Here is a 24,299-nt window from a genome sequence, read left to right on the forward strand (position 1 = left end):
TTCCCCTACCCACACTCCTTCGTTCTTCCCAAGCAACACAGTTCTGCCCTGGCAACTCATCCTACTCCTCATCTCTACGCTGACATCACCCCATTAGGATGTGTCCACCCCGCTGTCTGGTAGCCAGAAGTTGGGATGTGACAAGGGAAGAATGGTGGTGGTGAGCAGTGTTGAGAGGCTGGAGGAGAGACGAGCTGACACAAAGTCCTGAGCTGGAGAAAGAGTCAACACAGGGGGTGGGAGGAATAGAAATGGGGGAATGGCAGAGGGCAAAACCAGAGAACTAAGTATGGAGCAGTGCCGGGGGTCCAGGATGAAGGAGCTCTGCTCCCTGACACTAAAATTCTTCAAAGTTGATAAACACCAAAGGAAGGAGGTTCCCCTAGGGGCTCTGTTCTGTGCCTGCTATGTATGTCAATGGATCTACTTTGCATACATGCAATGATAACATGACTGCAAGGTAGATCAACAGACATGCATAGCAGGCACTAGACATTAAAACCTTAGGAAAATGCATTTTTGCATTTACATACTTTTTTTTTATAAACTTTTTTTTTTGTATGGCTGTATTCACACCTCTGTATTGCGGTAATATGCACTTTATCACAATGCACAGTAATGCTTAAAAGCATTAATTGCTGCAATGTGGTACCATTAATTATGAATGAAACCCCAATATGCTGGGGTAACACATCAGCATTGTAGCACGCCGCAACGTACAGCAACATATGGTAGTGCATTGAGTTACAAAAAAAGGGTCATGTGTGATTTTAGGCACATTGGAATGCATTGGCAGCCCATTCAGTTTTAATGTGAAACATAATGCATGTTCAGTAAATGGGCCCTTACTAGTGGGCATGGAAGGTTTTGGAAGAAAATCCCCAAGCGCTAGTCATACTAAGGTTGAGAACCACCGCTGTATTCTACCATATATGTATTCCTTGCTTCCTCTTGTTTATTATGTACACAAGACTTACCTATATGTCTTAATTGTCTTAACTAATATATTTGTTGTATTTTTTAGCCCTGATGAAGGGGGCAAGGTGTATCCCCTTAATGATGTTAACTGTTATTGCTGTTGGTGTAGAGTCTCCTTCTGATTTTACACTTATATAGATCTAGCCCCTGCTGCCTCGTCTCCATCCAAGATGGCGCTCACCCTCTCTTCAGCGGCTGGCCTCCTGTCAAGTAAGAAGCTGGGACGTGGCACTGTGTCCCCGACCCCTGACCTGGTAGACCCCCCTGACTCTGTCTGCCCCCAGCCCTCGAGCAGGGCGCCAGGCGTGCCGCGGCCGGACTCCCCGCCTGGCCCCTCTCCATTTTCCCACATTGCGGGCCTAGACGTCCAAGACAAAGGCAGCCTACAAGGCCTGCTGCCACAGCTCCCCACCGGGACCTGGACAACATGGCGTCGTCCATCGTAGCTGCCTTGAAAAAGGAGTTGCACGATCTCACTCACCGCATTACAGAAGTTGACAACCGCGTCACGTCGGTGAAGTTTGCTACCACCTCTCTGTCGGCCAGGATGGAGGCCCTGGAGGCGGATGCCCAGCTGACCAACTGCCATCTGCTATCCATTCACCTCCGCTTAGACGATTCCGAAAATCGGAACCGCAGGAACAACCTGCGCCTGCGGGGCATCCCGGAGGCCACGACCGGAGTCCACCTCAGGGACACTGTGGCGGCTATCCTCAACACCCTCCTGGGCAAACCCACAATGCAGCCCTGGAACTTGACCAGGTCCACAGGGTTGCTAGTGCTCGCCCCCCACGCCTTCCGCACCCAGGGACGTTTTATGCAGGGTGCACTTATTTGCTGTGAAGGTAGAAATTGTCCGACAGGCCTGGAGACAGGGCCCTTATGATTTTGATGGCTTCACCATCTCCGTACTCTGCACTCTACTCGTCCCCGACGGCTGCCGTCCGTGTGAACGAAGCACGCTCCAACTTTTTCTCCATCTCCAATGGTACGCAACAGGGATGCCCCCCCTCTCCCCACTCATATTCATCCTCACCCTGGAACCGTTCCTCTGTTGCGTACGCTCCTTGCAGGGCTTTCGAGGCCTGATAAAACGTTCAGGTGAGTAGCCGCCTTCGCGGATGATTTGATCTTCTTTATAGCCGACCCTTCTTCATCCCTTCCAATCCTGATGAAGGAAATGGATCGCTACGCCTCCATTTCAAACTTTAAGATAAATTACTCCAAATCAGCTGCCCTCAATGTCTCCCTCCCTCCTGTGGAGGAGACTCACCTGCGATCCTCCTCTCCATTCGCTTGGGCACCAATTACTTGGGCACCCTTATAGCGGCGGATCCCACGCGAATATATGAGCTAAACTTCGCCCCCTGCTCCTGAAGATTAAGCAGGACCTCCTGTCCTGGCATGCGTTGTCACTCTCCTGGTTCGGACGCTGCAATGCCATCAAAATGACCACCCTACCCAGGGTCCTTTACCTGTTCCAAGCACTCCCGATTCACATCCCGCCACTATTCTTCCACCGCCTGCGCCAAATGTTCACAGCTTTCCTGTGGTCCTGTGCCCCCCCAGAATCCGATACTGTACCGTCACCCTTCCCAAGAAGAGAGGGGGTATCGGACTCCTGGATCTGGCCAAATACCATAGGGCGACCCACCTAGCCCGCATTTGGGATTGGTGCTGTCACCGGAAAACCAAGCAGTGGGTGGGAATGGAAGAAGATGACACTGGCTCTCCGCACCCCTGCCACCCTCCACATGCTCACACCCTACCATCGCACCCACCCTCCTCTTAGCTAGGTCACTATTTCGTTCCACGGACATCTCCCCATTCCCATCACCCTTGATCCCGGTAATTGGAGACCCCGACTTCTCGCCCGGCGTCACTGACTCTCGCTTCCGTCGCCTTCGCGAAGCCAACAAATTCCACGTATGCGACCTACTCCTCTCTGGCAGATGACTGTCGGCCGGCAAAATCAGGTGCCTGACAGAACCCCCCCTGGACCAGTGGGGTGCTCTCCAGCTGAGGCACTTCCTGCTCTCCATACCTGATCACCAACGACTCTCCAGACCCCTGGCTTTGTTTGAAAAGACCTGTAAGGAGGAGATACCCACTTGTCACGCGATATCCTCCTTGTACTCTAGGATGATCTCACCCTCCCCAGAGTCCTATTCAACATTCCTGGCCAAATGGGAACATGACCTCAACACCACCTTCACACCGGCTCAGAAGGGCCGTATACTACATCTCGACCATCACTCTTCCATAGCCTCTAAGACTCAAGATGGTACCGGATCCCAACTGCCCTCCATGCCATGTACCCCCAAGTCTCACCCTTATGTTGGAGGTGTCACAACGCCCCGCGTACGATACTGCACACGGTTTGGTCCTGTCCCCTACTGTTCCCTTTCTGGCAGGGGGTGACTGCCACCCTGAAGGACCTGGTAATGGGGGATCTGAAGAACAACCCCGCGGCATGTCTGCTGCACTTAAACGATATGTCTACTGGGAAGTACAAAAAATCACTGTCTAGGCACCTCCTGAATGCTGCCCGCCAGTGCATTCCACTGTTGTGGAAACTACCTAGCTGCCCTACCCTCAGGTTATGGTACACTAAGGTAGACGAGACATACCTGATGGAGGATCTAACCTCCACGCTCCGTAATACCGAGGAGCTCTTCCGGTCCACCTGGAGACCCTGGGCCTCTTTTCAAAGCACATATGTCTACCATCGGCCCATGCCCACAACGCCCCCCTGAGCGGTTGGATGGACCCTCATCCTGGGCGCCCCACACCCACCCTTCATACTCCTTATCACTTCTGGCTCTCCCCTGCTGCTCATCCCCTTCCTTTTTTCATCTCTCCCTAACCCCACCCTCCTGCTCGCCTTTCCATTCTACACCTGTCTTTTCTCACCCTGTCCCTCCCCTGGATGCCAAGCACTTACACAGCCCTATTTATCTGTTTCCACGTGCTAAGAAACTATCCCAAATGTAAGTGCCAATATCCCTACCGACTGCTATGATGTACAATGCCACAGGAGGCCAACATTACACTTACTGCCTGACCCCTTAGTGCAACGTTCTTGCTCTTTGATAATGTTCTCTTTACTGCCTGAATTGCACCAATGTTGGCTTATGTGACGAGCTGCTGATCTTTTTCGTTGAGACGAACACCCCCCTCATATCCTTACTGTATGCACTATGTTCTATGTATGCACCTCACACCCCAGATTGGTTCTGGGGATGCTGTTATGATGTTGAGGCGGAGCCTCCTTGTACCATTGTACCATGCATATGTACAAGAAAGTTGACTTCTGATTAAAAAAAATAATATATGATGGGGTGTCACTTTAGTCCTAGATTCCCTTTCTCCAGTCACAAATCAGAGTGACCATGGAAGCCAACCCAGTGTCCAGACAACATACACTCGAATGATCTCTACCCCATAATTAGAAAATGTTTCAGCGAATCCAATACCATCTAGCCAATGAATCAAGCATTGTGTGGATTGTTGACAATCTGACTGTGAATTGGCCTGAGTGTTAAACATTTCTTTGTGACCCAATACAGTAATATAAGCGTCATAAACTCTACCTCTGTGACCTTCTTAAAGTTGAGTTGTTTCTAACTCAGTAAAGACAGTTTATGCCTAATTATGTTATAACATGTCTTTACTGCATTTGAAATCAATGGATTTGTATTTGAAATCATTTGCAATGTTCCCTATTAACAGCACATACAGGGCAGTAAGGCAGTATTTATGGGCACTGTGTGTATCAGCTACTGTGAGAGAGGACAATGTATACATTAACACACCCCCATCTCAAAATTACATTTGCAGACCATGAAGTGGGTGTTACTTAGTGGGCAAACAATGTTTTGCTGAATCCTTACCCTAGATAAGTGGCTGTATTACTATTCTGCAGCCAAACAGCTTTAAAGCAGACAATTCTTATACAAAAACTGAAGTAAGCATAAGGTAAAGAAAAAAACAGTACAGTTGAATTAGATGTCATTTTTAGATAGCTACAGATCAGCTTTAAAGCTTTATTGATCATGCATCATTGTATGTTGCCTGAAATCTATTGAATAGAGCAGGAACCTAAAACCCACATGTGGATTAACTGGAACATCTGAATCATCCAATAAGTACCCAGGTTCTTTCTCGTAGATGTCCCAAGACATTTAACGTCAGAGATATTTTGCTTTGCCAAAAGTATAAGTTTTATCTGAAGTTAGGCAAGTGTTGTGGATTATGTTTCTAAAAGGAGAAGCTATCCCCTTGTTGGTGATTTAATTGCAAGCTGTGTTTTTTAGGAAATGGTGTGAAGAAGTCCAAAGTAGTTAGGCGTTTACCTGCTGCTACTATCAGAAAAGATAAGAGGCATAATTTAAATGTGGTTGTGAAAGCTAGCAAAGAGTCCAATGTACATGTTAGTCTGCACCTTGGCACCAAAGACGTGCCCTAGAATGATGTGCTTTCTGTACTGAGGGAATTTGTGAGTTTGAGCCAGAATCTTCACAGGATAGATAGTACCCTTATATTTTCAGAGGTCATACCTGTCTATAAAGCACAATAAAGGGAAAGTCTTTCTTATTAAAGAGTTTAGTGTGTGGTTAAAAGAATGATGTAAAGCTGCTGGTTTTGGTTATGTTAGTTATGATGGTAGCAGGTGGTCAGAAATTGAGCTGTACAAAAGAGATGGTCTGCATCCCTCACACAAGGTACTGATCTACATAGCTTAGTGAATGTGGTGAAAATTCACTTTGCAGAGTATATTCAATCACATGCAACGTAAAACAACAAACATATTTTTGCTTGATTGGATGATGGAAATCAGCAGAGCTTCACCTCTGAGCTAAGGCAAAATTCCCTTGCAACATTAAATTCCCTTGCAAAGTAAACATCTTATTTACCTTTAGTAAATCAACCCCTATATGTCAGGTAAATCAGTAAGAGTAAATGGAAGAAAAAACCCTAATATGGTTCACTAGAGAGGTGAGTAGGATAGTAAAGAAGAAAAAAAATCAGTATATCGGATATACAAGGAAAATTAAAGTGTAGTAGAATAGTATAAAAACAGACAAAAGGAGGCCAAACATGCTGTCAGTGTTGCTAAATCACAGAAAATGGAGGACATGGCAAAATCCGCAGAGAAAGGAGGCAACAATGTTTTAGGTATATCAGTGACAGGAAGAAAGGACACTATGGGGTCTATTCACTAAGCTGCCGAGGGTAGCCGAGTGAACAACAGACCCCAAGTGAAGTGAGCCGAACACTGTTAGGCTATTCACTTCAGGCTTGTACGGCTGATTTCATGAAAAAGTACAAAAAAATACATAGAAAACAATTGTGCGGAGCTAGCCATGACAGCTAGCTCCGCCCAACAGTTTTCTATTGACCGGCGGTTCTGCTGCCGTCAAAAATAAATAAATAAATAAACTCTTCCGGGCGCTCTGGGAGTCTCCCGCTCCCGGCCGCCCAGGAGAGAAACACTACTTTTTCTTTATTCTGACACGGATCGTGTCAGAATAAAAAAAAATAAATACATTTTTGCCAATAGGAATGCATTGCTAGATTCCTATATGCGATTTCAATTTGCAATAGCCAATAGTAAACTAGCATTGTACCCGCCCTCTGCTGATGGACCTGATGGAGAACTGCAGCAGAGTGCGGGTACAATGCTAGTTTACTATTGGCTATTGCAAATTGAAATAGCAATGCATTCCTATGGGCAAAAAACGACTCCGTGTCAGAATTAAAAAAAAAGCAGTTTCTCTCCTGGGCAGCCGGGATTGGGAGACTCCCGGAGCGCCCGGGAGAGTTTGCTGTCTGGAGATCACTGTCCCTGGTTAGATGGTAACCAGGGATGCTGATCTCTGCAAGTGGCCGGAGCCAGCCGTAAGATCACGGCTGGCTCCGCCCAGCTGTCAGAAGCAGGCTGTTGGCCAGCTTCGGCTTTCAGCGCGGCTCAGCCGAGCCGAGGCATATGCTTTCGGCTCGACTGAGCCGCTCGGCTAAGTTCAGGAGCTGTATGGGCTATAGTGAATAGCCCGTACAGCAGCCCTTCGGTTCTACTGACCCGAAGGGGTCCTGGGGCCGAAGCTAGCCGAAGGATTGGCCGAAGCAATGGCTAGATCCTTCGGCTGCTTCGTGAATAGACCCCTATGGGATTAGGAAAAGGAAAACTGGGCACAACGCATGTTGAGGGAGACCAGGGTGTAGCAAACCATTTAAACAATTACTTCTCTTCAGTCTTCTCAAAAGTAAAACACACCAACTAAAGCAAGTTGGGCGATCATATTGGTTCTAGTGATTAAAGTTTATTTTCAGGGTTTTTATAGACAGAAGTAGCAGATAACCTGGCTTGCTTAAAGTTTATTAAAGCAATGGGTTCTGATGGTATTCGTCCCAGAGTTCTAAGACTACTTGGGTATAGTTGTTAGACCAATAACTCCTTTTTTAATTTAATCTCCTCTAACAGGAGAAGTTCTGCTGACTGCCTGAGAGCCAATATTTTACCTGTCCACAAAATGGATAGTAAGAAAGAAGCTGGCAACTATAGGCCAGTGAGTTTAACATCTGTAGTAGTAAAATTAGACGAATCACTTCAAAAAGAAGGATCAATCTTCATTTAAAAATGCACAACTTGCTGGGCCCAAAGCAGCATGGCTTTACAGAGGGCAGATCATCCAACCGACTAATCTAATTAATTTATTTTTTACTATATCCCAAATGTATTTGACCAGGTTGATGCTATAGATACATCCTATCTTATTTTCAGCAAAGCATTTCAAAGATTTCCACTTAATGAGTTCATGAAAAAGTTGTACAAGCTAAGGCATAACCCTTGGGTAGTTCAGTGGATTTGCAGTTGGCTATATATATCAGAGGATATATATCAGAGCGTGGTTGTAAATGGGGTTCATTTGAAACAATTCACTAGTTGTGTACCACAAGGATCTGTACTATGTCTTGTTCTATTTATTCTGTTTGTAATTTATATAACTGAAGGGTTGCTGGGCAAGGTGTGTATTTTTGCTGATGACACAAAGGTGGGCAATAGGGTTTATAGTCCCAAAGATATTTGTAACATGAAAAATGTTTTGGCAGTGCTGTAAGATGAGTCAAAGCAATGTTCAAAATTACTAAATGTAAAATAATGCCATTGGGGGAAAAGTATCCTATATATCCAATATTGGGGCTACAGTGTTAGCTAGAATTACAAAGGGAAAAATATTTTGGGGTACTTATTTCAGATAACTGAAAATGAGCAAACAGTGAGGTCTGGCAGTGGAGAAAGTGAATAGAATTCTGGGGTGCATCACTAGAGTTCAGTTCTGGAGACCTCACCGATGAAAAGATATTGATAAAACACGTTCAAAGACAAGCAACAAAAATAGTGAAAGGTCTGAGGAATAAAACATATTAGGGGAGACTGCAGGAACTTAATATGTACAGTTCTGAGAAAAAACAGGGGGGGGGGGGCGGCATGACTGAAACCTTCAAATACAGTAAACGTGTACGTAAGGTTCAAAAGTGACTTTCATATCAGATGGAACCTTTTCCATTCAAATGCAGCATGGCTCAAACGCAAGTTTTTAAATGCAACCACAGCATGTGATTGGAAAGCTCTGCATTTGAACTGCTTTGCATACAATCCAAGGGTACCGATGACTCTATATATGCATGTAACATGAAATATGGTCTAAAAGGTGAACTTAGCCTTTAAAGAGCATATTAGCTCACTTAGGTACATAGGAAGTGCTGCGGGGAAAACACCCAAAACAGCAGTGTTTCAGTGTTTCTTCTGGCCATGCTGCAGAAGCCCTTACACGAGAGAGAGAGAGAAAGAGAGAGAGAGAGAGAGAGAGAGAGAGAGAGAGAGGGAGAGGGAGAGAGAGAGGGAGAGAGAGAAGGAAAGGCAGACATTGTATTTATTCCAATGATATTGAGGGTTACAAAACATTTGGGTTCTATCATGGCAAATCCTCATTTTTGCTCTGCCCTGCCCAGTGTCATAAAGCTGAAACAACCAAACTGTGTTTACACTTACTTAAATCTAGGCCGGGCCAAATAAAACTTAGCCAACCATTTGGAAAATGAGTTAAATGTTTTGCAGCTGTGAAAGTAATTCATATAAAAAATTATTTAAGGATACATTCTAAGGTTATAAATAATGATATATTTGTTTAACAATTCATATAAATGCATAAACATATCAAAATGTATAATAAGGTGGCTAACATTTCAAGAAGACAATTGGTAAAGGTTCAATAATTAATGAGGTTTCCAATGTAACCACCTTTCATATATAATAAACACATATAAAATAAGGGGGATCCCAAGCAATGAGTCATAACAGGCTCTGTGCAGATAGTCCTTAAAGCAAAAAAGAATTCTCAACCCTTGCTTGTTTGTGTCTAGGTTCAAAAATAACAGTTATACTAACCTAAACCTCGGATCCAGCGCTCCCTCCAGTGTCTCCTCCACTGCTGCGGTGATACCCTCAGCATCCTAATGTCCTATACACTGTGTATAGAATGTGATGACTCAGGGACCTTAGACCATTGCAGCGGAGTGGATCAGGGGAAGCCGACATCAAGGATCAGATGAGTGTCATTTTTTAGGGGGGGGTAGCCCCGTAGCCCCACTGCAAGAGTAAATGTTTTTTTTCTCCAGAGTTTTGTGTGTATTATGCATAGTAGGGTGCGTTGCCAACATATTCATACAAATATTAATGTGTGACAAAATGCACGTTAGTGCAGATGTGTTAATACACCACAAAAAAAGTAAATGGCCCTTACTGGATTTTGGAAGAAAATTACAGGACTCTGGACTCACTAAAGTTGAGAATCACTGGCGTAGACTAGATGGTTTCCTGCACCCTGGAGCATTTTGCAGGATTGATATCACTGGGGACAGCAGATGGCAATGTTTTTATTAGTCAAAACGTATCATGCATTACAGCACTTAACACATAAGGAAAGAAAAGGTAAAGGTAATGCGTTATATCAAAGTGAAACTCTGTGCTTGTGCACCTGGTTCACAGAATGCACCGCGTTTAGTGTAAAGTATTGAAGTAAGATCAGCATGATAGAGAGACAACTAGCGTTTTCATGAGAGAATAATACTGGCAACCTCCATATTTTTTTAGTACAGGTTCCCTGTACTGTGTGTATGCGTTGTGGTGTGCTGCAAAACAATAGCATTGCCTATGTGTATCAGGGCGACATTCGCACACCAGTGCAATAACATGTGCATGATGTGGCACCACACATTCTAATAATGTGGGAATTACTGCAATGTAAAAGTGCGATGGCAGCCTAAGTGTTAGGGTGATAAGTGCTAGGGATAGGTCATATATGAAAGGTATGCTTACAGAGAAAGTCGCACTTTTTTTTAGTGCCGAAAGCCCTTTCCCCAAAGAACCTGCTCCTAGTGCATAACCAAACATAATCCCCAAGCAAGAATACACACCTTGCTACTGTTAGGCAGCCTTCTTGACCCCTAAAGATCTGTACACAATCCCCTAAAGATCTGCCCCATGAAAGATCTTCCTTGTTGAATGCAAAACAGGCAGCATCTGCAGTATGTAATGTACTGGTGGCACTGCCTGGTATTGGGTTAATATGCATGTTAACAATATGCAGAGCCTTCTAGACACCAAGTTCTCTACAATACCTAAATCTGCCTTACTGAGTTTTGCATCCTACAATCATCTATTCTGATTCAAAGGCGAGTTGCTATAGATTGTAGTTTTATTTTGTCAGCATGCTGAAACCATATGCCACAAACTGGCTTATTTCTACCGCAAACTAGATAATAATGCATTGCATGTAAATTCAGTGGCAAGAATTACAGTGATTGGAAGGAAGACTGCCAGTCTTTAGTAGGTTTGATTTACCAACGCTGAATAAACATGTGGAATGAAACATACACTGTTATAAACTGCTAGATTAAAACCAAATATGATTCAATCATCAGCTCTATGAAATTAGCAGCATATGAGCATTCAACATGTGGAGAGAGAGAGAGAGAGAGAGAGAGAGAGAGAGAGAGAGGGAGAGGGAGAGAGAGAGGGAGAGAGAGAAGGAAAGGCAGACATTGTATTTATTCCAATGATATTGAGGGTTACAAAACATTTGGGTTCTATCATGGCAAATCCTCATTTTTGCTCTGCCCTGCCCAGTGTCATAAAGCTGAAACAACCAAACTGTGTTTACACTTACTTAAATCTAGGCCGGGCCAAATAAAACTTAGCCAACCATTTGGAAAATGAGTTAAATGTTTTGCAGCTGTGAAAGTAATTCATATAAAAAATTATTTAAGGATACATTCTAATGTTATAAATAATGATATATTTGTTTAACAATTCATATAAATGCATAAACATATCAAAATGTATAATAAGGTGGCTAACATTTCAAGAAGACAATTGGTAAAGGTTCAATAATTAATGAGGTTTCCAATGTAACCACCTTTCATATATAATAAACACATATAAAATAAGGGGGATCCCAAGCAATGAGTCATAACAGGCTCTGTGCAGATAGTCCTTAAAGCAAAAAAGAATTCTCAACCCTTGCTTGTTTGTGTCTAGGTTCAAAAATAACAGTTATACTAACCTAAACCTCGGATCCAGCGCTCCCTCCAGTGTCTCCTCCACTGCTGCGGTGATACCCTCAGCATCCTAATGTCCTATACACTGTGTATAGAATGTGATGACTCAGGGACCTTAGACCATTGCAGCGGAGTGGATCAGGGGAAGCCGACATCAAGGATCAGATGAGTGTCATTTTTTAGGGGGGGGTAGCCCCGTAGCCCCACTGCAAGAGTAAATGTTTTTTTTCTCCAGAGTTTTGTGTGTATTATGCATAGTAGGGTGCGTTGCCAACATATTCATACAAATATTAATGTGTGACAAAATGCACGTTAGTGCAGATGTGTTAATACACCACAAAAAAAGTAAATGGCCCTTACTGGATTTTGGAAGAAAATTACAGGACTCTGGACTCACTAAAGTTGAGAATCACTGGCGTAGACTAGATGGTTTCCTGCACCCTGGAGCATTTTGCAGGATTGATATCACTGGGGACAGCAGATGGCAATGTTTTTATTAGTCAAAACGTATCATGCATTACAGCACTTAACACATAAGGAAAGAAAAGGTAAAGGTAATGCGTTATATCAAAGTGAAACTCTGTGCTTGTGCACCTGGTTCACAGAATGCACCGCGTTTAGTGTAAAGTATTGAAGTAAGATCAGCATGATAGAGAGACAACTAGCGTTTTCATGAGAGAATAATACTGGCAACCTCCATATTTTTTTAGTACAGGTTCCCTGTACTGTGTGTATGCGTTGTGGTGTGCTGCAAAACAATAGCATTGCCTATGTGTATCAGGGCGACATTCGCACACCAGTGCAATAACATGTGCATGATGTGGCACCACACATTCTAATAATGTGGGAATTACTGCAATGTAAAAGTGCGATGGCAGCCTAAGTGTTAGGGTGATAAGTGCTAGGGATAGGTCATATATGAAAGGTATGCTTACAGAGAAAGTCGCACTTTTTTTTAGTGCCGAAAGCCCTTTCCCCAAAGAACCTGCTCCTAGTGCATAACCAAACATAATCCCCAAGCAAGAATACACACCTTGCTACTGTTAGGCAGCCTTCTTGACCCCTAAAGATCTGTACACAATCCCCTAAAGATCTGCCCCATGAAAGATCTTCCTTGTTGAATGCAAAACAGGCAGCATCTGCAGTATGTAATGTACTGGTGGCACTGCCTGGTATTGGGTTAATATGCATGTTAACAATATGCAGAGCCTTCTAGACACCAAGTTCTCTACAATACCTAAATCTGCCTTACTGAGTTTTGCATCCTACAATCATCTATTCTGATTCAAAGGCGAGTTGCTATAGATTGTAGTTTTATTTTGTCAGCATGCTGAAACCATATGCCACAAACTGGCTTATTTCTACCGCAAACTAGATAATAATGCATTGCATGTAAATTCAGTGGCAAGAATTACAGTGATTGGAAGGAAGACTGCCAGTCTTTAGTAGGTTTGATTTACCAACGCTGAATAAACATGTGGAATGAAACATACACTGTTATAAACTGCTAGATTAAAACCAAATATGATTCAATCATCAGCTCTATGAAATTAGCAGCATATGAGCATTCAACATGTGGCTAGTAACATTTTATTAAAAAACATTTGGAAATAGAAGAAAACAGTGTGCCAAAAAAGGCACAAAGCACCCGAATACATTGGGTGATGCCAAGTCTGTGGTCACATTTTACTGACACAAATAAAATATGTATGTAGCGTCCCCCTTATTCGGTTAGTGATATCCCAATGCAGGATAATACTAACGTCGGCTCCTAAGGGGTGATCTACAGTAAAAGAACTAAAGGGTCTCCCTGTATTCCCTTTGTAAGAAAGGTCTATAATAGATCCACAGCACACCAGCACACCTTAATTACTATGGTTGGTTGATATGGGTTACCGCAACCCCTGAAATCTTCTCGTCTAGGGGTAATTTCAGTCGCTTTTGCCCATCAGCACTTACCGCCCTTCATGGTGCTTCAATGAAGGGGTGTAGATATGATGCTTAGAACTTTTATTGTAGAACTTCAGGGGGAGAGGTGGAGGGTTAGGATCATCCAGGCAGATGTAGACTCCATTACATTGCAGAGTGCGGTTACTGTTTCCATGCACAGCAGGTAGATCAACGGACACAGCAATACTTGAGGTAGAAGTCATTAGTCCTTGTCATCAGTAGTAACCACTGGGCCTGCTGCTGTCAGGTCCCAGGGTCATCAATCGGCTAGTCCCCAGGCTTCAGGCCTAGCCATCTCAAACAATCCATAGCAGCCTCCTCACAGGCAGGGCCCAGGGGAGGAAGAAAGAGCTCACATGGTCCGCCCAAAGTATTTACCTCCTCCCCCAGCATGCTACACTGGCCATTGCCTCACAGTGATGGGCTAGTGAGGGATGTCCACTTGTAGCAATCCCTCATTGGTTGCTCTGCTCTGTGACCAGGGTACACCCAGCAGTACACCTAGCAGCAGACAGATACAAACAATGACAGATGTTTTAGGGGAAACCAAATGACCCCAGACTAGCAATCAGCATCAGATTGCATACAATCTGATAATCCTAAATTTAATAGCACTCTTTCTAGCAGGGTGCTACATGTAATACAGAGTAGTTGTGCTATTATTATTATACAGGATTTATATAGCGCCAACAGTTTGTGCAGCGCTTTACAATATAAGGAAGACATTACAATCACAATACAATTCAAGACAAGCTGGTAAGAAGGGTATGCTAGCTGGATAGACACCCTTTCTGAGGTTAAATGTTGTTGTGTTATCACTTTTTTCTAGGCTATATTTCGTATAATTTGTATTCATATTGCAGTATCATAACAGTGATAAAAAAAAATGTCAAAGCGGTCTATTCACTAAGCTGCTGAGGGCAGCCGAGTGAATGACCGATCTGAAGTGAAGTGAGCCGAACACTGTTCGGCTATTCACTTCAGGCTGGTACGGCTGATTTCAGCCCTACATCGGCTGAAATCAGTAGAAGTGTGTTCTAAGTCTTCTTCATTTACTGAGGGTTACTACCCACCCCAATTTGAACTAGTTTGTTTTTACAACCACGTTTTTGTAGAGTATCTGCTATGGCAACATCACATAGTAAACTGAACCTCCCTACCACCACAACCACTCACCTAGGGTAATTGGTGGAGCTTGGCTGTCAATTCTAGAAGTGTCAATAAATGCTCACAGCAGTGGCTGCATGGTTCATTCTTAAATACATTGTAATGATATAAATGAAGCCATGAGTGGTAGATTGATGAGCTAACAGAAAACTCCAAAATTACAAAAACATCTTTATGGTCAGCTTTAAATTTTAAGATGAACTTGAGATCTAGCCAAAATTCCATTTACATTTTCCAGACCATGCTAAAATGTTGTGCAAATAAGTTCCAGTAAAATGTTTTTACCCGCTGAGATCTGCCTCAATATCATCAATATCTGAATGAGTTCCCTGACAACCTGAATAATTTGTTGTTGACATTGAGTCATGGCATCTCTCTGCGGAGATAAATTAAGGGGTTATGTAAATTAGTGCAATCCCTGCCCACTTGGTATGTGGTGTTTCCTTTCAGAGCTTATATTTGCCATATGCAAAACACCATCCAGTAGCTGAGGAGGAGATTAAATTATGTAGAGAATCAATGGATGCCAAGTTTTAGAAAGCTATAGGAAATACAAGGAAGCCCACTTAACAAAATTAGGGGGAACTGATTATATACTGTACATTTAAACATTTAGCAGAAGTCTCAGTAAAATCTTACTAATAGTAACTCCTATCATATCACAGTTCTATATATCTTTTTACTGGCATCAATTCTAACATAGGTGTCAAGAAGGATCACTAGCAGATGAAATGCTTTGTTAAAGCTTGCCAAAATGTGTCAGTGTTTCAAAACTAGGGTATGTTATGGCTGCAGTTTATAATTTAATACCTGCAGTGTTAAATCTATACAATGTAACAGTTCTCACTAAATTTCCTGCATTCCTAGCTTATACTGATATGTCCTTTCCAGGTATGATCTCATTCCATAATAAAAGTCACGTGATTTGTCAGCTCATATGGTACACATTATACTGTAACTTTAGAGTCATCCAGTGCAGTCAGCCAAAACAGGTAAGGTTGAGCTGAACTAAGCAAAACCAATTGATGTGCGTGATTATCAAATTATCATTTTATACTTGTACTGTACAGCAGCAACCCACAGAAAATCCTCTAATTTGACCAATAAAGTTGAAAAGCTTTCACTGAAGACAAAAATGCAAGCCTTTTTATACAAATACATTTGTGTATTGTTCCTATTTAACATAGAAAATAAATATAAACTTTTATATGATGCTACTGTTTCTTCAACTATATCTAAAGCCAAAACGTTTTCTTTCCTTTACATAGAGTAAGTGAATGGTAGATCCACTGTGAGGTTTTTTTTTTGGCATATTGGGGAGATTTCTCTTTCTTTATTCTCAGTACATGACAAGCAATATGTCCAAAGTGGGGTAAAATGCCCTCTTAAATAGTTGTGACTAGAACAACTGGAATATTTGTCCTCTATTCCGATTCTGATAATATCTCAAAAGTCTAATTTTCAGAGAGCATAAATCTCCCTAAAGGGGTAAACAGTAAACAAACAATAGACAGTAATACAAAATAAAAATATGCAGAGGTTCTAACTCTTCCCTACTCTATCCAAACTAAAAAAAGAACAGGTTTGCCTTTACATACCCTTTAAGTGCATTAAGAACTTGTGTGATGAATGTGTTTTGCCACAAGGTGTTGTTCATTAATAGGGTAAATACAGGGGTGTCCCTAGAAGGTGCTGCTGGGGGTGCACAACGAGATTGGGGGTGGGAGTATGGGATAGGGGGGTTGCTGGGTGGTGCACGATGAGACCGAGGTGTGGGGTTTGCTGGTGGTGTGCGGTGAGACTGGAGGGTTTCATGCTGGTGGTGCACGGGGATAGTGTTACCATCGGCTTCCTGCCCAGCTCACTGAAGTTACTGTTTGCCACAAGTTAGGTGGGACACCAGCCAGAGTGTCCTCGATTGCTAACTCGGGACACTCTGGCAGGAAAGGGGTCTCCCCCCCATTACATGACACAATGAGATGCTGCTTAAGGCAACCACCTCAGGCTGCCTCATTATAGGAACGGCCAGGGGTAAATGTTTGCATTCATAAGGGCAAATATAGGGAAGACTATATAAACGTATGTTCAAGATTATTTATTACATTAAAAAACATGCATATTCTTTTGCCACAAACTGTGCCTACAACAAAAAAAAAATACATCTCCATCAATTTTGTCATCTAGAAAGATGTAGTGCTGAGGTGGATTGACAAATGGGTGTTTATTCATTAAAACTGGAGAAAAAAAATTATCACCTTTCATTTCATTGAAAATATGAGTTTCTATATTCAGTAACTCCACTGCTAATTGCTAAGTGCTAATTTTATTTTATCCAATACTAATGAGTCAGCCCCATAGCTTCTAAGTGTTGTCTACTAGACATCTACTCTGATGACAAGAAACACTGCTCAGTCTGCACTCTGTCTACATGACCAAGTGCCCTGGCCTCTCTGAGTCTGCGTATCCTTCCACGCAAGACTGCAAACATAGCTTTACAGTAAAGGCCGAGCATAGGTACCCTTTAATTTTTTTAATGCTCCTTATCTTACAGCATCCTTTAGTTTAATTAGACTTAAGAATTTCAGACTCGTAATCACATCAACAACTAGAAAATAGAACAGATATCAGTAGCACTTCACAGGAGACCTTTAGGTATAATTAAGAAATATGATGTGTTATAATAACCCAAGGTTACATAATACGATCCAAGAGAAAATTAGCAGGGAATGTGTTTTTTTTCCTAGAGATGAGATGGTAGGGTTAAAAATAACACAGCTTCCATGAAATTCAACACTTATGTTGCCACATCAACATGAATCTTGATCCTGGCTACATTTTCCATTTGCTGTAAATAGAGCCGCAGCGCAGTCCCAGACTTCTCAGTATGGCTTAAAGTTCTTACAAATAGTTTCTTCTCATATTCTGAACTAAAGAATGTGTCTCCTCCTTTGTAACGAAAAGTCCAAGTTTAGCTTATAGAAAAGTTATTAGAAGACTAAAATAACAGAACGCCAGCACATTCTTTCCCATTTAGAGATATGAAGCCACACAAAGGGGCTCTCTGTCAATGGAGTAACATTTTTTATTTGCTTGTCCTTTTTTTAGCTATTTTATAATAACATGTTAGACAGATGGTGAGTTATAATACAGGTATTACCTTTCAGCAGAAACCACTTAGACGCAAGTCGGTTTTTCTTATTTCGTTAAGAGGGCTGCAACCTGAAAATGCCACTTTCCTTAATTGTTAAAGCAAAGCTTCATTTTTGAAAGGTCGAAAGGAATTAAAAATCAAACACATAGCAACTTATAGGTAAATAAACCATTTTCTGATGGAACTCTCAATCTGTTTACTGCAATTACTCCTTGCGCATTTAAATTGTCTCTAAGATGGTAAGCCTGTATTTTCACAGTGTTTAGGAAAAATACCAAATTTCACCTGACAAATATGAAATGAATAATGCCCTTTGCCTCATTCCCTGACCTTATCAGCACCATGCTCTTAAACCCATTACCCTATGGGACATATCCCTGTTATATCAAGAGATCTGAAAACTATACAAGGAGCATGTTTTGTTTCTTTATATGTTGTTGTTGTTTTACACAAATAGAAATTATGTAAAACATAATTAATGAGAAGAGAAAAAAATGCAGATGAGAAGACAAGTCGAGTTAATTATAGATTTTAAACTTGTATTGGCACAGCTTTTACTCTTATTCTATCATTTTTGTTGTATATGTTATGCTATGTAACTGCATAAACTTGTTTCAAATGCTTTTAGGTTTGCTTTTATGTAGGGGGGATTTCAGTTAATGTCAGAGTTCTTAAAAGTGCCTGTTTAAATTAAGTTTTGCTAAATGTAAATAGTGTTTTCCCTTGGGAAATAATGGCAAATGCTATTGTGGTCCATGAGTCTAATTTCTGCCCTTTCCATATCAAATAGATATGAGAACTGCCACATGCTAGATGCATTCAATACATCGATATAATCAAAATTAAAATACATTTAAAAAAATAATTGTGAACTCAGCGTACAGATATATTCAGCACTGTACTGTACCATACTGTGGTAGTATATTTCATCAAGAGTCAAAAGAAAAGAATATAACCCTGACAAAAGTCTCTGCTCTGGAGTGGTGAAGAGCATCTTTTTTGGGCCCTCACCAGGTCCAGGTCCAAATGAGCCTTCTTTACAAGCAATAGGTTATCTAAATCCTGGCAGCTGGCATCTCAATAATAACCCATTGCTTTTGAAAGTCTACTTGCTATTTTCTTTATTGGATAAAAAAAGCAGTAATCATTTTTACACAATGTGAACTAGTTTAGTGGTCATATGGATCAATTTCTAGTTCACCAGATAGCAATACATTTGTTTTCCTAATAATTAAGCAAAGCACAGACCCACTTTGTGCTCTCCTATGAAAGAAGCCTGGCTTCAGAGTGCCTGATTCCCTGCCACCCATTATTATAGCAATTACTAACAGGACGTATTGGAGTTACAACACCTCTTATTAGTAATTGGTGTGATAATGAAAGCAGTGCCCAGAGCAAGACCATCAACACAGATGGGTGATACCTCTGTCCCTCACTGAACTCAAAGATTTTATTGTGAGTCCAAAATGTTCATTGAGGGACACAGGATTCAGTGACATGTGGAACGTCCAAAAGCAGTCCAAGTGAGGGGTGGGCAACACAGAAAACAAAATGCTAACACACCCACCTATAAACAAACTAAGGGCTGCCTGAAGCTTAAAACGTCACCTGCAGGATCTTACACCCAAAACTGGCATTACAAGAGACCTAAACGTCCATTTGGTAAAACTTAAAGAACATGCGAACAGACGACCAAGTGGCAGCCATGCAAATCTGGGAAACAGTTGCCTGATGCCAAAAAGCCCAAAAAGCACTTACAAATCTGGTAGAGTGTGCTTTGACAGGAAAGGGTGGAACCCGATCCTTAGGACCATAAGCTTAAATGGTTTGAGCCACCGAGAAATGGTGGAACGAGAAGCTCTCTTTTGTAGGGACCATCAGGGATGACAACGAGGGAGTAAGTATTTCCAATAGAGGCAGTGGCTGTAAGGTAGAGATGTACAGCTCAAATACATCTAGACAATGTAGGGAAATCTCACTCTGATGTACTGGGTGCAGAGCAGGGGCATAACTAGAAATCAGAGGGTCTCATAGCAAAATTTTGATTGGGGCCCTGTGATATCTTGTTACGCCCCTTGTAGAGCCCACCTGAGATCCCACACAGCCCATCTGAGATTGACCCTGCAGAGCTCACCATAGACTATGGTGGGCTCTGCAGGGTCTCAGGTGGGCTGGTCACACCCCTGCACACCTCTTACCTGTCCGCCTTGATCCGCGGTCAGCCTTCTCCACCGCCGGGCCCCTCCTCCTCCTCACTTGCTGGCGGGCCCAGCCGTCTCCTCCACTGCCGCCGGGCCTGGCCTCTTCCCCCCTCCTCCTCTGCCACCAGTTACAGCATGTAGCCATGGAGGTGCAGTGGCAGTAGTTAGAGTTTTCAACAAGAATTCCACTGAGCAAAAGCAAGTAGCTCCATCTGGTTTAGATCTCCGTCTGGCAGTCACCGGATGTGACATCACTAGTCGGAGAACTTGACAAGTCAGAGCCTTTGATAAAACACCAGGCTCAGGCCTCCTCCACCACAGCTGCTGACTGTCACTAACTCAGCAGTGGCTGTGAGCAGGAATGCGCCACTGCACAGATCAGATCACTGACAGGTTGTCAGTGATCTGGACAGCAGCAGGTTCCTCATCACAGTCACCAGTGACAGTCCTGGATGCCATAGCGACCCAGATGGCATCAGGGGGACCCCTTTATTCCTCGTCCTGCCCGGGCCCCCTTGTGCTCCGGGTCCCATAGCAGCCGCCTGGGTCGTTATGGCGATAGTTCTGCCACAGAGGGATAGGAGCACAATGTCCTGGTTAAGGTGAAAGGCCAAAACTACCTTAGGAAGGAAGGAAGACAGCTTGTCTGAAGGAGCTTTGCACACCGACCACCATTGACCACGTTCTTTGAATGCGACCACTGAACAGCAGTGTGCTGATCTATTTGTTTTGACTCATTATATTAGGAAGGAGACAGCTAAGGCTGCAGGCAGAACAGATAATGATTCTGCAGAGGAAGGTGTTGAGGTATGCTGATGTCCTCTGTGGTCAGAGTCAGCAATTAACAAAAATAATCTTGCAGAAAAAAAAACAATGGCTAGCAAAACATTTAAACTTTTCTCGGTAGAGAAAAAGCATTCATCATCCTGGGACACTAGCATAAAACTGATGAATGCTTGGAGTTTGAAAGGTTATGCCAGACTGGTAACTATTTTTTTTTGTTTGCTAGTGTCCAAATCCTCCTATAGTAGGCAGTATAATCCAAATGTCACTGAATCCTGTGTCCTTCATTGACCGAAAAAGAAAATGTATGTATGTATGTACGCACCTATATTTTATAAGTTTGACTATAGTAGCCAGCTAAAAGCTGAATGTTTACAGAAGATTCGGCACTGGATTGTGTTCAGGGCCGGCGCTAGCACATAGGCAACACAAGCGGCCACTTGAGGGCGCTGGTGGGGGAGATCGGAAAAACAGCGCCTTCTTCCCATACACAGGAGCAGCACAATCGACGGGGCTCTGATCTTCAGTTTCTTATAGTCAGATCCCTGCCCACAGCTCCCTCTGCTCTATCCCTCTCTCTGAAGCTTGCTGTTCCTGTACTGCCCTGGCCGCGATATTAACATATGAATGGGCTGCACTAATTTGCATATCAATAAGCCACAACCAATTCATATGTAAATATCACGGCTCATTCATATGCAAATCGGCTCCTCCCCGCTAAGGAAGAGAAGACTGCAAGAAGTTTAAGTATGTGTATGGTCAGGGCGGATGTACTCTCCCTGCCGCCCCAAGTCCAGATTCATTTGGGGGTTACAGGCTCTCTTTATTGACCCTGTCACCTCCAGCACAGGAGTTCTAGCACAGCACTGTGCTGGAACTCCTGTGAGAGCAGAGAGGGGAAGACTGCTCTCCCCTCTCGCTGTATACACGGAGCAGCAGGGCTACTTTTAACCCTGCCGCTCTGCTCACCACAACGGCTGCCAGTGAGAGATTCAGCGGCGGAGCGAGGAGAGAGGTCGGGGGATTCAACATTGCTGCCGCCCCTCCGCTCCCTGCCGCCTGTGTATGGTGTATATCTACGTTACATTGCTGGTCATTGTGAATACTTTTGTTACATTGGCAGTCAGTGTGAATACTTTCGTTACATTGGCGGTCAGTGTGAATACTTTCGTTACATTGGCGGTCAGTGTGAATACTTTCGTTACATTGGCTGTCAGTGTGAATATTTTCGTTACTTTTGTGGACAAGGCGAATACTTTCATTACATTGACGGTCAGTGTGGAAACTAATTGGTGTGACGTTTAACATGGATATCACAGATTCCCTTTAAGTTTTGGAGGAAAAAATGCACCTTCGCCTGTGTAGGCAAAAATCCTTGCACCGGCCCTGATTGTGTTACGATTACTGGGTGTAGACTATAATTGGAAAGAAGGGTTGCCGGGAATGCAATGGAATAAGAAGCCAAACACGTATGCTACATTTTGATAACCCATAATTGATCTGTATAATATAAATATCCTTTTTTCATCACAGTTATAAACTTAGTTCCATAAACATTGAACGATAGTGAGAATTTCCCTTTGAATACTGTATTAATAAATGAAAATCTGTATACCTGTCAGTTACAGCTTTCATAAATTCCTCCAGAAGGTCATCATAAGGCTTTCCTCTTACTCTTTTGTGTCTTAGTCCAATATACAACGGGTCTTTTAGTAACTCCTGTTAAAGAAATAGCATAATAAAGATCACAGCGGCTTTAAAACTGGCCCCTTACTAATATCGAAGCCATAATTGTTTATGTCTCTGCTAATGGAAAAGTATGGTATCTGTTTACTTTGCATGCAAAAGTTACTTATGTTATCCCATTTAGTTATCAGTACATATTTGTGGCTCATAGACTTTTCTTACTTGCAAAGTCATCAATGTTAAAATTTCATGTTTATATATTGGTAGCAATGTTCTCATGGAAAGGGCTGCCAGAAACATAACTGATGCTGTGCATATTATTGCATAATTACAGATTATGTGTAAAATCTGGCCATCTGTATTCTGAATGATGCATAGAATGGCATGCCCTGTGGCAGTGCTCCATGATAATGGGGCTAATAAAGTCTACTCCCTTCTGATGAAAACTTTTCCTGCTTCTCCTTGGCTTTTAAGAATGAAGCAAAAGCAATAAGTCTATAGCAATTATGTATTATTCTTCATTTAAGTTCTATATTTTGCATTAACTATTTGCAAATAATTTTAATAGAAAAATAATTGGTTCATGCAAACCATAGCGGACTTTAATGGCACTTCAAGGACATTGATTAATTTTTACAATCAAAAAGCACAAACTGGCCTACTGGCGAGAGCAGCAAACACCTCAACGCATTTCGCAATGTTGAGTCACTAGCTTCCTCAGGATTTTTGAACAGATTAAAATGCAGAGCAGAGCTTGTCCCAGTATGCATATGGTATTATCTCCTATACTAAGTCACTAGCGGTAATTATCTCTCCTCCGATGGACATGGGAAAGAAAGGAGGACAGGCCAGACCAACTTCATACAATGAATTTCAATATAGGCATGTATTCCTGTTCATCATATTCATAACAATCAGCTTCCCTTTTACATCTCCCCCGGGGATTCCACACTTCACCCTTCTCAAAGGGAAGGAGGGGAAAAGGGAGCAAAATGATTCAGATGTCTTTTGTGGAGATAGCCAAAATACAAAACCAGTATGGAGATAACAGCACACCAGACCACAAAACCATATTGGAGCCATATCCGAGAATCAGGAGAAATCTCTGTGCGCAAAGTACAAGGCCAAAACGCAATATTGGATGCCCGTGATCTTCGAGCCCTCAGACGGTGCTGCATTAAAAATCGGCATGGTTCTGTCATGGGCTCAGGAATACTTCCAAAAATCGCTGTCTGTGAACACAGTTTGTCATGCCATTAAAAATGCAAGTTAAAGCTCTATCATGCTAAGAAGTAGCCAACATAATCCAAAAACACCACCATCCTCTCTGGGCCAAAGTTAATTTAAAATGGTCTGTCGCAAAGTAGAAAACTGTTCTGTGGTCAGGCAAATAGAAATTTGATATCCTTTTTGGCAACCATGGGCGCCGCGTCCTCTGGACTAAAGAGGAGAGGGACCTTCCAGCTTGTTATCAGTGCTCAGTTCAAAAGCCTGCATCTCTTATGGTATAGGGGTACTTAGTGCATATGGAATGGGCAGCTTACACAACTGGAAAGGCACCATCATTGCTGAAAGATATATCCAGGTTTTAGAGCAGCATATGCTCCCGTCCAGGCGTCTTTTTCAGGGAAGGCTTTGCATATTACAGCAGGACAGTGCTAAACCGCATACTACATCTTTGACACCAGCTTGAAACAAAAAATACATTAGAGAAAACCCAAGTCTGTTGAGCAGTTAGAATCCTATATCAGGCAACATTC

General features: G+C 42.6%; 1 protein-coding gene across 1 annotated transcript in view; it reads right to left on the minus strand.

The window, feature by feature from the left end:
- The window catches only part of ME1 (malic enzyme 1), a 196,685-nt gene that overhangs the window by 70,757 nt on the left and 101,629 nt on the right, over positions 1 to 24,299 (minus strand). The window contains exon 6 of the mRNA XM_018560861.1: positions 22,469 to 22,572. Within this exon, the coding sequence (XP_018416363.1) occupies positions 22,469 to 22,572 (104 nt within the window). The remainder of the gene's footprint in view (positions 1 to 22,468; positions 22,573 to 24,299) is intronic.

Source organism: Nanorana parkeri, unplaced genomic scaffold (assembly GCF_000935625.1).
Source record: "Nanorana parkeri isolate BGI_ZX_2015 unplaced genomic scaffold, ASM93562v1 scaffold483, whole genome shotgun sequence".
NCBI classification, from domain to species: domain Eukaryota; kingdom Metazoa; phylum Chordata; class Amphibia; order Anura; family Dicroglossidae; genus Nanorana; species Nanorana parkeri.